Here is a 14,281-nt window from a genome sequence, read left to right on the forward strand (position 1 = left end):
CTTTTCATTCATACATGTCCTCCTGGGAAGTGTCTGGCATACACAGATCATGAAGAAGCCCATCCAAGGAATCTGGCAGGTAGTTACTGTTTGTTCTGTTAGAAGCAACCCATCTCCAACCCATCAGGCTTTTGAGGGAAGAAGTGCATGACAGCCCTGAGAAAGACAAACTTGTGTCTTGTCAACCTGGAGTTGTTCTGTCATTGTTTATCCAATGACGTTTTGGACAAGTGCCTAAGATGTTTCACTGGAAGATTTAATTACTTAGGTAATAATTAAGTGATTAATAGTATGTATACTATTAAATAAAACTCTTGTTTGTATGCTCTCATTTCCACATGCATTTTTCAGGTTAAAATAATCTGAATGGGGATTTTGATGCAGCAACTGTAAAGCAGAAGTTATACAATAGTAGAATAAAGCACTATTTTTCTACCAGCCTCCTTCCTAAGCTTGGTTTAGGAGACTGCTCTAAGGACAACAATGCCTCTTGAAAATCACTGCCTTCCACACTTTACATATAGGCAGGAGAGCAGCTGAAGTTGGCTCACAGAGCAAACAGCATCAGCAAACAAATGAATGGAAACTTTTATCATATTAGGAAATACAACTATGTATTTTTTGAGATGTAAGTCTGCCCTAAATATCACATGGCTACAGGGAAAGGAGCTGGTGGCTTTCACCTTGTTAGAAGATTTAACGTGGTAATCTTTAGATTTGAAAGAGCAGAGAGTCATTAAGGAAGACACTTACCAAACACTGTAAGTTCAAGATCTTTTCTTGCTTTGCCCAGCGATGGGAAAGGATTCAGCCAGGAAACTGTGGAATGCATCAGAAGTTCTCCCATTGAAAGCTCTGTCACCTGTATTAAATTAAAACAGTAGATAATATAAATAAATAGTATAAATATATACATCAGTGCTGTGATCCACATATGTGAGTTCAACATTAATGAGTACACATCAATAACTTTAAGGATCTATGTTTTCTCTATGTATGTACAGAGAGAAAGGCAGAAAGATCTGTACTACAGCAGGATAAGCATGAGTAATCCCCTCTTCAAAATAGGTAACAGCTATAAAAAGTAATAGCCCCTAAGCTATGGAACCTGGATAGAAGTTCTTACTATTAATAACTTTGAAGAATATTAAGTAGATCAGATGATCTGTCACTTACATATAGCCAGTTGTGAACTCGCTGATTTATTAGCTGTAAGTATCTTCGATTTCTATAGAGTAATTAGTATTAATGACACTGCCAATGGCAGAATTTCCATTAATTCTTGTACTCTGAGGCTGCTTTCTTCTGTGGGACAACATGACACTGTGAAGAATCTCCCAGGCTGTCAAGTTTTGTTTCTCCATAAATGATGAGATACCAAGGAGCCAATGGGAGCAATTTGGCTTTTACTAGGAGGAAATAAAACAACTGAGCCAGCATCTCTCATGTCTGATCTCCACCTTCATGGATTTCATGGATTTACATTTTTGATGTAAATGGCTAAGTTGAGACCTTGCTGCCCCAGTTCTGGGAGATGCGTACACACAGTCTGTTTAACTAATGGTTTTTGGTCTGACAAATACCCAGGGATGCCTCAGCACTGCAAGTGTAGAGAATGAGAATAACAGACCTCAATGTGAAATCCCTTGAATTGCCATTTTCATTTATACGGGTGAAAAAAATATCTTAAGAACTCTACAGCATAAAACCTGAATGCCTTGGGGCACGGATAATCTCTGCAACATTTGAGAAGATTTTTCCTACTGAGAACTACGTCTACTCCTGCTTGCAATTCTTGTCAGTCCAGAAAGCGTCTCTGGAAGCTGCCTGAAAATTTTACCGTAACCTACTGACAAAAAGAAACTTGACAAGCAGACATGAAATAGAAGTCAAAATATTAAAGGAGAATGGAGGAAGCCCAGCACAAATAAGTTTGCAAAATGACTTCAGGAAGAGATAAAGACGCAATGGCAAGTGGCATGAATAAAAAGTGCTGTTCCTTCTCTTACCTCCTTCTCTGTTCCACTTTGATCTGCAACCAGTTGGTCAAATACGGTGCCATAATCTTCATATATCTTCTGCATCTCGTTGATGTGACTTGCTACTTTTTCCATTGCCTTCAGTGCTTCTGCAAGGTTTAAAAATTTCATAGACAGCTATGTAATTCAATTGTATTTTTTAAACATGACATTTTTTTATTGAATTTCACTTGTCGCAGGCAAAATGACCCAGTGTCCCCAAGGTTTGGTGGACAGTGTTTTCTCATAGCAACAGTGGAAGCAATGCTTCCTGATCAGAGTAAGTGAAAAAGCTCATCTGGTGTCATAAGTGCCTGAAAATATTTCAGTAAGTATTCCAGTGATAAGCCTCAGATGTATGAATATTTATAGTAACATGACAGTAACCACACTGAAGTTTTGCATCCTGCATATACAGGGCCATGTGGCTCACCACAGAATGGGCAAAGAAATACAGAGCTAGATTGTACAAGTTCTTCACAGATTGTATGTATAAAATAAATGCTGGTTTCGTTTAATTTTTGTTTTCAAAGCAAGAATGATGCTAGATTTCATTAGACTTCTGTGTTAATTTAGAAAGGAGTTGGACAAGATTTCTTTAGTCCTGCCAGCTCTTAATTGACCTGCAAGTAAGTCACCCCCAGCTTGGTTGTAAGGGGGAGGGAACAGTCTTAGAAACTCCCTTTAAAGTCAGTAACAGCCTTGTGACTTTTTGCTGATAATGTATTTTACCTGAATCTGTTTTGTTAAAATTATAATCAATCCATAAAATAGATCTCTAGACTTTCATCTACCAAATGCTGACAGACCTGAACTGGAATTTGCCAGGGTCAAGTCCCAAGCATCTGAGCCTAGACAAGCAATCAATCCTAATATATGTTAGGACATATCCCATGTCAACCTACATGGGAAGACTGCAAAGCTTTGACACAGATCTCTAAGCAAGCAAGAGTCACAGCCAAACCTCAAACAACTAAAATTTCCTTCTATGGCACTCTTCGAGTTCAAGAACTAAGTAATCACCACAAGATGGAGCTTTGCCCAGTGTTTCCCAAGTGGGAAAAAGAAAGCAACACTGACCTGACATGCTCCTGTGCACAAAGTGAGGAGAAAGACCCCAGCCCTATTTGCCATGGCAAATCCTGGGCATATCAACTTCTCAAAGGGACTTGGACATACCAAATAGGACTTCTTGCTAAAGCATGTGAAAGCTACTTTTTTTTCTTTTTTTTTCTTTTTGACAAGTCTGTGCTATCTACCAGAATGGCTACCTGTATCTTCAGAAAGGGCTGGAAAGAAAACTTTACTCGTATTCATTCCTGTAGAGAAAGGAGGAAGTTACCTGTCAAATGATAGTGCTCCTCACTCTCATTGTCTGTCAGAGACACCAGCTCTTTTAAAAGCAGAGGATATTTCAGCACTCTCTGAACAGGCTTTATAAGATATGACTCCAGTGTAGAAGAGTGTTGCTTTGTGGGATTTCGAGCATCCAGAAAGGCCTTAAAGGCACTATCTGTTTTGGCTGGATGTAAAGAAAAGAGTTAATTAGTTGATTATGGAAGTCAGAATCATAGAACACTAGGTTGGATGAGACCTCAACGGTCATCTGGTCCAACCTTTCTTCGCAAAAGCGCAGTAGAAGCTACGATCATTTGAAAGCACAGAATCACAACTTGTAACCAGCACCAAAAGCCTCACCATTTTTAATAGATGGTTTACAAAGTAGTTTACACTATTCATTTCATAATCATTTCCTACATTAAATAATGTACATAAGGGCTAAGACAGCAATTATATCAAGGTGACTTTATTCTTCAATGTAATTTTTCCACCACACTGGAGTGGATGGCAGAGGAAGTAGTTCCTAACTTATTCTACCATTTGTTGCTGCTTTTTGGAGCATGAGCTGGATCTGGAGGCAGGACAAACTTGTGGAAGATGTTTCTGTAGCTATTCAAGCTACTGCCTGGATGTTACAAAGAGGATCTTATCCCTTCAGTTCTGCAGAACCACAGATCTTGGCTATTTCAATTGAAAGACATCTATTAGTCCTTACTTTGCACCAATATTGTCTACAAGTCAATGAGAGTTGTTACAGTAGTTCTCAGAAGTTTAAATTCATGCAAATTAATTACAATAATGAAGAAAATAAATTACCTCTCTCAAGAACTTTCTGAACTTTGATGTGGTTTGCACAGAAGCCGCTGTACAGTTTAAAGTGGTCAGCATAATACAGAAAGGAGCCTCCAAGGGAAAAGAGCAATTTCTGAAATCAACACAATCAAAATATTAATTCATTACTAGAATCCTAAACAAATATTCAGGCACACAGCACACAGGCTCAGTAGTGTGATTATCTGCTCTTTCTATATATAGCCTATATTTTTTATATGTATACATTTACATGATAACATTACTGGTAGGAACTCCAGTTACAGATGTTTCTGTATGTCTCTGAGTGTAGAGTTCAGCTATTTAGTCAAAGCCTGCAATTATCTCCTTCCTGCCCAAACAGGTAACACCACTGCAGATACTTTGTCTTACTGTATCTTTCAGGCAGCACAGAAACAAAAATGAACAGACACATAACAGGATATGTTGTGCTGGCAAAAAACATGAGCAATAGGAAGCAAAGCATAAAAGTGCCAAAGCCAGAGGGGACAGTGTAAAACAAACACAGAGGATTGCTTTCCAACTGTTTTCCTTCTTTCATGAGGTGGTAATCATAGGGCACCTCTGATGTCCTTGGATGAAGGGGAGGTTGCGAAGATGTGGGAGGGACTGAATCACAAGGGAAATGTTTTTAGAAAACTGCTTCACAAAGCAAAGATAAGAAAGAGGAGTAATGGGGGGGGGGAGGAGAGCAGCCCTCTCCCTCTTTTAATCAATGTTTGTTCCACGAAAGGGAGCAAGTGTCCAGGAGACCTGCCAAAAGTCTCACCCAGTCCCAAGCCACACATGAGGAAACTCATGCAGCATTTAACAGTAAAAGCTCCCAGACAATAGTGGGTGAACTGGGCACAGCGAGGAGGAGCACCTGGCAGAGCAGAATTCAGCACAGCAGCAATGACCTTTCTACAAAGGAGTTCTCCGTCATAAGCACTGTTAGTTTATAGCATACTCAGAGTCTACCCTGCAACTTCTGCCATGGGAAAGAGGAAACTAAAACCATGACAAAATGTACTTTCACAGCTGAATAGATGTCTGTAATCCTAAGTAAAGCTTCAAACATAAAAGCAACCATATGAAACTTGGAGTTCTTAAAAGCCAGATTTCACAAACAGTTGCGGGCATACTACAAAGTATTAAATGACAAAGTATTTACCCGGAACTGGGATGGCGTTTCCAGTGTATTAAAATCTGAGGAAGAAGATATTCCTTCTTCAAGGGTCTCCAAAAACACCTTCTGGAAATTCAGCATTTCTGGCAGACTGCCGAACAAGGATTCCATCTGTGAAAAACACCAGGCTATGAGGGACAGCACTCCATGCACCTAACACTGGTCTTGTGAAAAACAGTCCCATAAGGACATGTGCACACAAAGAGGTTGTAAAGGCCAATAACATCTTCATTAGTGTTTTTCAAACTGGTTTTATAAAAAAAATCCTTACAAAAAAGCAAAGGTTTCTTAGCAGTTAAGTCAGAAAAACAATTACCCTTATAAAAAAAGGAAGTGACTCAAGCACCAGGCAGAAAGGCACTGACTGGTGTAGTCCTATTGTAATCTTTGTTGTTTGCTTTTTCTGTCATGCTCTCAGCAACAAAAAACCCAAGTGGCAAACTCTTAACCCATAAAAAAAATGAAAAGCGCATATTTCAGTTGTTCCCTCACCTCATCCTGGGTAAGGAAGGTTTCATTCTGAAGAGGTTCCAAGTATAGCTCAAAGAGGCAGCTCAAGTCCTGCAAAAGAGAGAACTTGTTCACTTCTATGTAACCATCTGAAATTGTTCTTTATGCGACAGCTGTGGGATAGGGGTAATTTTTGGGAGTGAACTAAAGATGTAATTCCTTTTCTGTAACAAACGATACCTGTATGTCGTTAGCCCTAAAGTGATTGCTAAATTGGACACAAATTGATTTCAGAGTAATGTTTTTGTCTCATCCTTCAGGCTTTACAGCTTGATTATAACAAATTATATTCAGAATAGCATGAGGAGAAATGTTACAGATGATGGCTTTCTAAAGAGTCCATGTATATGGACAGCACCAAATGTCATAATCATGTATGTTAGATAAACCACGTAGATAGCCACTCATTTAAACATCATATTCAGAAGGACACCTAACATTTTAAAATGCTATTAGTTATTAAAGTATTCAATTATGTTTTCAGGGAGGATGTGATCAAGGGCTTTTTCAGTCACTTCTTCAAAGAATTGGTGCCACTTTTGAAGACTTACTATCCAACACCAAAGCATGACAGCAAGGCTGGGGCCCACCACAGGGTTCTCTGGCCTTGAGATGAGAAACAGCAGAAAATCTTATGGAGAAGGAATAATGAGCATCTCCCCAAGAATGCCATAATGAGTATATGCAACGAGCATGTGCCAGGATTCTGCCTGGTGCAGAATTCCACATATGTCAGTGACCTCCATGGTCATGCCCTTGTTCAAGCAATTCCTCTATAAGAAACACCAGCTGGACATACATGGGGGTTCATGTTCTGCAATGCTTCCTCAAGCTTTACAGCATATGGCTGCATTAGTGCATTGGTGGGTGTACTAACAATAAAAGCCTGGAAGTGTTTTCTCTTTTTGCCATATACATTATTGCATTAAGTATTGTTATCCATAAGTACGTGCTTTGACAGCTGGTAGATGGTTCCTCCTTGCTGAAGGTCAGTGTATTCAAGTTTTGGTTTTCAGGTTTTGGCACCCAGTCACATGAATTTGGGGTTTACAGAAAGAAGAGACATACATCTAACAAATCATGGACTTATCAGGGGAGAAATAACATATGTGTGATGCTACAACCAACTGGAATTGTGCCTTTTAGTTGTGCTGATTCAAAAATAATTATGCATCATTTTCCACAATCAAACTTTTTTCTATTTTGTAGGAGAATATTCTGTTCTTCTACCAGATTTATTTTCAACTTGAAAATTAGGGAAACCTCCCCTGGAAAACACCTATGTTAACATATTGAAAGTATCTACTCCCCACAAATTACCACTCTCCAGTATCAATACAAATTGACTACACCTAAAGGTCTAATCCTACAGCCTCTATTACAGGAGCAAGGCTGTTGAAAGCAACAGGATAAGCTAACTTTATAGATTGTGACCCTTGTAGAGGGCTGGTTATATAAACAATAAGCATGAATACGTTAAGACCATCTGTAAATCATGGTCAGCCTCAAAACCAAGGCTGTAGGTAGCCAGATTTTATTTTATTTTTCACCTTGACATAAGATTTCTCAGTGTCCATAAGTTCTTGGATGACTTTCCTCAATCTATCTGCATCAGAAAGGTGGCGAGCCAGTGGCCGTGGAGGCGGGTCCTGGTTGTCCTTCTGTCCTTCCATACTGCTTGCTTGGACTTCTTGGAAGTTTCGGCACAATGCACTGATCTGTTCCGCACTCTGTTAAATAAGAGGAAACGGACAAGTGCCAATGTTTTAGAATACAAGCTGTACTACAATTATTTTTAAATTCCTCAAATTTTGCTCATGTTCCAAATTCAGAGGCCAGAGCATGCCATTGATTTTTGTCAAATATGTATCCTGATAGCTTTGAACAGCTTGAATTTATAGCAGATCCAGATCACACCAGTAAAATGAAATGAAAATTTTCTAGTGATTTTCCAGCACAAATTACTTTCCATCTTCAGATACAAGCTCACAGGATGCAAAAGATGAGAGAGCACTCAGGTATATCATATACTTTGATTCTTATGACACTAGTATCACACTGTTTTCCATCTCTCTTATTTTGCAACACTGACTTCATCAAAATAGAAAAAATTAGTAGATAAAGATCTTTTAAGCATCCAGAATAACTGTTTTATTTGACACCTGCTACCTATATTGTGTGGTGTTTTTTTCAGACAATGAGACATGTAGCTGAGGTTTCAGATTCCAGTGTCCTGGGTTGCCAAAAGATGTTTAGATGCTTTCTCTCCAAGTAGACAAATACATATAAAGATTTTTTGCTTTCAAGAATGGCAAAGGGAAATCAAAACCTTTGAGATTCTTTGGAAGAATGATAAAGAGGGGAAAAAAAAAAATCCAAAGCAGGAAATTTTCAAGCAAGGTAGGAATTGGAGATGGAACAACAGTTAATCTGATAAGGAAAAGATGGAACAGATTTTTCTGACATTGTGAAACCGTTGTATAGTTCACTCTTGCATGACCACCACTAATATCCAAGAGCTACTTTTGCAGGCAATAATCTTTTATGCTTAATTTGAAAATTATTCCCCTGTTCTCTCTCTTACATGACGTTTTCCTGAAAGCTACAGTATTCCTACCATTACCCAATTTTACTTGGAATGGCTGTCGGTATCCACTTCTTTATACTACATGAAACAATTCTTCATTACTTCTGTCTTTCAGAAGGCTGTGCTATCTAATATCTTTTACTTAGCAAATGCATGCAAATGAGGACTACATGAATGCTGCCTTATTTCAAGTGGAAGTCTTGTTTCAGTGAAGAAATTGGGATACGAGTGCATTTCAGAACTGTCTTAATCTGAGCTAATTTATCCCACATGCTCTTTCAAGTGGTCCTTTTGGGGTCTCCTGATTCACCAGTGATTATCTGTATAGCTGGATTCACCAACATTCTAGGACATCAAATGAGCAAATGTAAAAGTTATTCTAAAAATTAACTGAGCCATACAAGGCCTTCTGTAAGGCGGAGGCTAAATGCACTAGCAATATTAAATCACAAACATTCATGTGACAAAACGTTAAGTACATCCCTAACACCTATATGATGGAAATATATGTTAAAATGTCAAATATTTGCCATGTAATCTATGTTACTCTGTCGTTTCCCATCCCCCAGTTTTGAACAATGCCATGGCTCTAAAAAAAATTAAGTTACTTTCCTCACTAATATGTGCAACCATCTTCACAGTCCACAAAATTTCCACAGAAATTTTGATACATTTTGTATTTACAACATTTATTAGGACTTGACAAAACACAATGTAAATTGAATGGTGTTTGTTGGAATTACAGCTGCACAGTGATGGAATACATTTAGAAACCACAGTCACACTCTGACACTAAAATTAATTAGTGCTTTACAAATAAATCACATCTTAACTTAGGAAATGTGTGTGTATTTTAAAGCAACTTCTAAATAGCTGAATGCCAAAGTACTTGAGCTTTGTTTTCTTTGTTTCTGATGTCAGAAAGTTTTGCATTTGTATCAGAATTACTCAGATTTTTTGCTCTCTACAGCTCAAAGTGTGAGCGGGCAGCTACTGGATGCGTGGTCAAGGACACTAAAGGACAGCCTATTGAAAGTGAGTCATAAACATCATCATTAGGCACAATTTTATAAGGAAGACTTAGGAGTCCTCTACTCCTCCTCAACCACCTTTGCACATAGGGCAGGCAGACATTGGAGAACATGTAATGTTCTCTATCCTCTTCCATTTTGGGGCCAGAGCTGCATCTGCCACCAAAAAGCACTGGATAAGAAAGCATATGGAAATAGATGATAGCCTTCAACATAAATACTATTTGAGCATGAGAAATTTCATAACGACAAATAAGTAGAGATTAATATAAACTATGCTTGCTTGCTTGCAATATAAACTATTCTTGCCTGCCAAAACACCCTTACCACCCAGGTTGGGATCTCTACTTTTTTCCACACTGCTCTGGATTCTACTCTCTGCCTCCCACGCTAAAGAATGTCCTGCACTGTATTATTTTTGCTGTTTAAAACAAATCTTTTTTAGAAAGGCTCTAGTAACAACCCCTATGAACATCTTTTTTATATCTTTTATGTATAGGCAGAAGAGGCCCAGCCTCTGCCCTGTTACTGACTGCAGCTGGGACTTCAAAGCCACCTGGGCATTCTGGATATGAAAGCATAGTCTGGCAGTCCAGTGCCCTTAAGCCAAGAAGTCTTAAGAGAGTCCCAAGTTCATACTACAGACACCCACCATAATCTTGAATTAACCCTGAATTTGCTCTGACAATGACATTGCATTGGCTAACACAGGCAGATGTGACTCTCAGATACATCTGGTAAACTCCTCAAGCACACATCTTCTTTTATTTGCAACAGGCCCAGACTGTCTCTATCTAGTAAATGGCAAAAATAAATTATTTATGACAACCTTTATAGTGTGCAGCTCACCAGAATGAAATCATTTAAATTGACAAAAAGAAAAGTGCAGATGACTGACTATGAGCAAGGCTGCAAATTAACTGGGTGCAGAGAAAAGCTGAGGAGAGCATACAGTGGAAGCTACAAACTTTCTCCAAAATCCATCACTTAAGCTTACATATACCACTGTCAGCAACATGCACAGGACACTGCAAGCAGCTTCAGCTTACCTTTGGCACTGAACAGCAGACAGATAAGGCTGAAAATGCAAAAATTTAGACTGATAGTGCTAGAGTTGGGAAGGACAACTGGAGTTGTTATGCAGTTGGCCATTTTCACAGATTTTCCAACAAAGCTGTATAAAACCTTCTACAGACCTAGCAGTCAGGGGAAGCAGCCTCCTGCCCCGTATTCTTTTGGCCTCTAAGAAAACAGAAAGATGTGTAGGAGCAGCCTTGAGAATGGTTTTTTTTTTCATCCCTGCATGTCTGCAACTTGTACTTAGGTCCCACAACCTTTTGCAGGGAGTATTCCCTGTGAATGCGGATTGCTCACAGTAACCTTAGAAAGGAAAGTTCCAGTCCACATAATTGTCAGCTTGACCCATAGCAGTCAGCCATCACAGTGGTGCTCAGCTTGTCACATGGAGATGAAGCTCACAGCATTTTCAGTTCTACTCCTGATATGAAATGTTAGAGATTATTCGTTTAAAGTGAGCAAAACGATACTCTCATAAGCAACCTCTTGCAGATTTTCTTTGCTTCTTGAAGACAAGCATATCATCATTTGAGGTTGTGCTATCCCCACCAGAGTTTAAAATATCCATAAAATTAATTGGTGAGAGAGCAGAAGACATTAATCAGCAGTGGTTAAGCGTTAGCAGAACAATTTCATGGCTATCCTGTGAATTTCTATTGAATGATACTGATTGAGCATAAACGCTGCACAAGGTCAATTAGCGTTATGGTGTCTCTGCTCATTGCTGTTTATTTTACCCTCATTTATACACCTCATATAGTCCATCAGTCAGTCAGGGCTTGTTTGAAAAAGTGGTGGAAAAGAGTATTTTGAGTAGGCTTAGAAAACTCTACAGCCTAAGAAACACTAGGGAGCGGGGGGAGGAGGTGTTAAAGCCATGCCTTTTGATGAGTTTCCAGATTTCTGTAGCCTTGTGCAGGACATTGCCCACATCTACAATGTGATCACCAATCCTTTGAATTCATTACCCAAAGAGGAAGCATGCTCAGAAAACATCCTGCAGAAACAGATTAGTCTTGTACCCTCCAAAAACAAACAGCTAACAGGTCAGCACAGCTTGATGTATGTATTTTTCCAGGAAGACCGAATGCACCATTCAACAGAAGAAATACAATTACATGGGATTTTGAGAAACGAACAACTGGCCAGAGACCTCTTAACATTCCTCAATCTGTGGAAAAGGAAAGCTTTTGGAGATGTCCATCACTTTTCCTTCATGTTAGAAGATGCTTCTCTCCAGAACAAAGGCAGTCATAACAGCCTCCTTTTTTTTTTTTTTCCTGTAAGTCCATCACTCTACAGACATCTCTCTCATCCTCAGACTGTGAAGTACTTTGTAACAAAGCAATGTGAACAGCTAGAGAGCTGCAGGGCTTAGCTTCCTTAAAGACCACTGCCTTATATTACGCACCAATACAGTATGTGCACTCCCCTTAATTGTTTATTAAGACTGAAAAATGCCAGCAGAGTTTTACTGAAAAATGCCTTGTGGGATTTCACCACAAGTATCTGGGCAAAACTGCCACTCAGCTTCAGGCAACAAAAGCTAAAACAAAGTAGTAGCCTCAGTCATCACTTACCTTCTCTTTTTTTTCCCAACTTCCAAGAACATGAAACTGTTCCTGACTGACACTTGTGAAATTTTAGGGGTCTGTTTTGTTTTGCTGTGCATCTTGCATGTCTTCTAATTAAAATGTTTAAAACACTGCTAAAGGAAAGGTATTATTTTTAAAGTGTCCACTCAGATCCTTTGGAGGAAGAAGCAAGCCCTCTCCATCACATCATGAAAAGCTCGCCTACCAGACATTACCAGACCAGACAACACGGGAGGAATTAACTACAAACTTTTGTCTTTGAGTCAGAATTTCCCAATTTCAGAGAGACTGACATTAGCAAAGCCAACCTGTTCCATTAACTCAAGTAGGCGTCAGCAACCTCAGTTAGAAATCACAAGTACAGTAAGAAGAGGGGTTGATAACCTAATAACTCTTTCCCGACAGCACAGGTCAAGGCCTGAAAGAAGGCTTGAATGCACAGCTGTGTAAAACAGCTAAGATGCAACCCACCTAACATGGTGCCTGAGCTATTAACATGAATTGTGTAGTGGCAAATCTTCTCTTTCACTTGCCACACAGAGAGAGATGCCCATTCTTCTCCTTGGGTATAGAAGAAGGACCATTGGTGACTTGGGTACTTGACTGAAGTGGTTGTTATAAACCAAGTCACGCAGCAGGGATCTGGGCCCAGGAGCCTGCATCGACCAGGTCCCAGGGACCAGCAGCTCCCACTGAGTTCATAGATGCTGTGCTCAGCTTCTCTAAAATCAGTCTCCAAAGTCACCTGACCCAACGTATACCAAAGTCAAAGGCAAAACAGAAGTCACTTCCATCGTGGAATGTTAAATCCTGACCATACAAAATGTAAAGCTGAGAGCATCAGGAAAATGAAAAGCAAGGAGCCTTGACAGCCCAGGTCACACAAAGGAGACTCGTCAGGTAATATTAAAGCACACAATGCAAGTTTTCCCAAACCCTGATCTTGTGAAAATACTGTCATTCTTTCATTCCACAGGTCCTTATCCTGATGTCAATTTTTAATGTATTTTTCTACCACCTGTGTAACGCATTTACAGCCTTCTTATATTCCCCCACCAGTACCTTGATCGTAGCTCTTTTTTTTTTTAATCCCTGTTTCCACAATCCTACATTATTTGTGAAAATACAGAAAAATAGTTAAAACAATCTTGCTGCAGTTCTTTCCAAATTTCCCTGAAGAATCTTGTAAAAACCATCCCACTTCTTGTCAAAATCTGGATCATGACTTCGTACTTTCTGTGACAGACGCAAGAAATAACTATTCGCTTGATCCCAGCAGCAAACAGTGCAGGCAACCAACCTACCCTTCCCTCCCCAAAACTTCAAAAAGCCCAAGCCTTTTCTCATGCAGAGTACTGGTGTAAACTCACCCACCACTACACCTTACCTGACTCCATTATTTGATTATTAATGCTGGGACAGTCACTACTTGTCAAGCTCAGATAGCCTGGAATGCTCCTGCAGCCCCATCACCTACCTTAGCCTAATTAAACAGCACCCCCCAGCTTAACCCGTGCCGCCGCGGAACTCACCACAGAAAACATCCTGTGCAGGGAGCCATACGCTGCTGCTGCCTGCTGCTGGGTTTTGCGAGCCAGCGCCAAACTCTTAGCTCTGGTTTTACTCCTCCTGAAGGCGGGCATTGTGGCTTGCGAATATAAACTTTGCCAAAGGGAAAGGCCCCTCAGTTGTGATCCCCCACGAACACACCTTCTCTCTGAGCTCAGCTGCTCAAGTTTCTCTTTTGTGCCGATAAACGAAAATCAGAGACGCTGATGACATCCCAGTGTAACAGAGCTAAGCAGCGTATGAGAGAGCACAAACAGACCTGCAATGCCTCCCTTTATTACTACAAATGCAGGGAAAACGTGCCAGATGAGAATGGGGTTTTTTATAAATAGCTTGATGTAGTGAACGCAGGACAAAGTGCAGTCATGGCAAAGGAAGATGGGTTTTAGCTCCCCAGAAAGGTACCTGCCTGTTAAATTTACTGCATAAACAAAACATCAGGTGCTTTGAGAAAGTTAGCCAAATACCTAAAAATATCTAGAGGGTGCTGACCGCCCTGAAGGTCAGCATGAATTATCAATGGTACTGATGCTCTCTCAAGGGTATATGCTGCT

General features: G+C 39.8%; 1 protein-coding gene across 5 annotated transcripts in view; it reads right to left on the bottom strand.

The window, feature by feature from the left end:
• TIAM2 (TIAM Rac1 associated GEF 2) overlaps positions 1 to 14,281 on the bottom strand; it is an 88,385-nt gene that overhangs the window by 5,715 nt on the left and 68,389 nt on the right. For all 5 annotated transcript variants that reach the window (XM_030499933.1, XM_030499932.1, XM_030499930.1 and 2 more), the window contains 7 exons: positions 7,419 to 7,598; positions 5,851 to 5,919; positions 5,344 to 5,469; positions 4,176 to 4,284; positions 3,361 to 3,540; positions 2,010 to 2,128; positions 754 to 862 (listed from right to left, as the gene is read on the bottom strand). In XM_030499933.1, the coding sequence (XP_030355793.1) occupies positions 754 to 862; positions 2,010 to 2,128; positions 3,361 to 3,540; positions 4,176 to 4,284; positions 5,344 to 5,469; positions 5,851 to 5,919; positions 7,419 to 7,598 (892 nt within the window). The remainder of the gene's footprint in view (positions 1 to 753; positions 863 to 2,009; positions 2,129 to 3,360; positions 3,541 to 4,175; positions 4,285 to 5,343; positions 5,470 to 5,850; positions 5,920 to 7,418; positions 7,599 to 14,281) is intronic.

Source organism: Strigops habroptila, chromosome 10, assembly GCF_004027225.2.
Source record: "Strigops habroptila isolate Jane chromosome 10, bStrHab1.2.pri, whole genome shotgun sequence".
Taxonomy (NCBI): Eukaryota; Metazoa; Chordata; class Aves; order Psittaciformes; family Psittacidae; genus Strigops; species Strigops habroptila.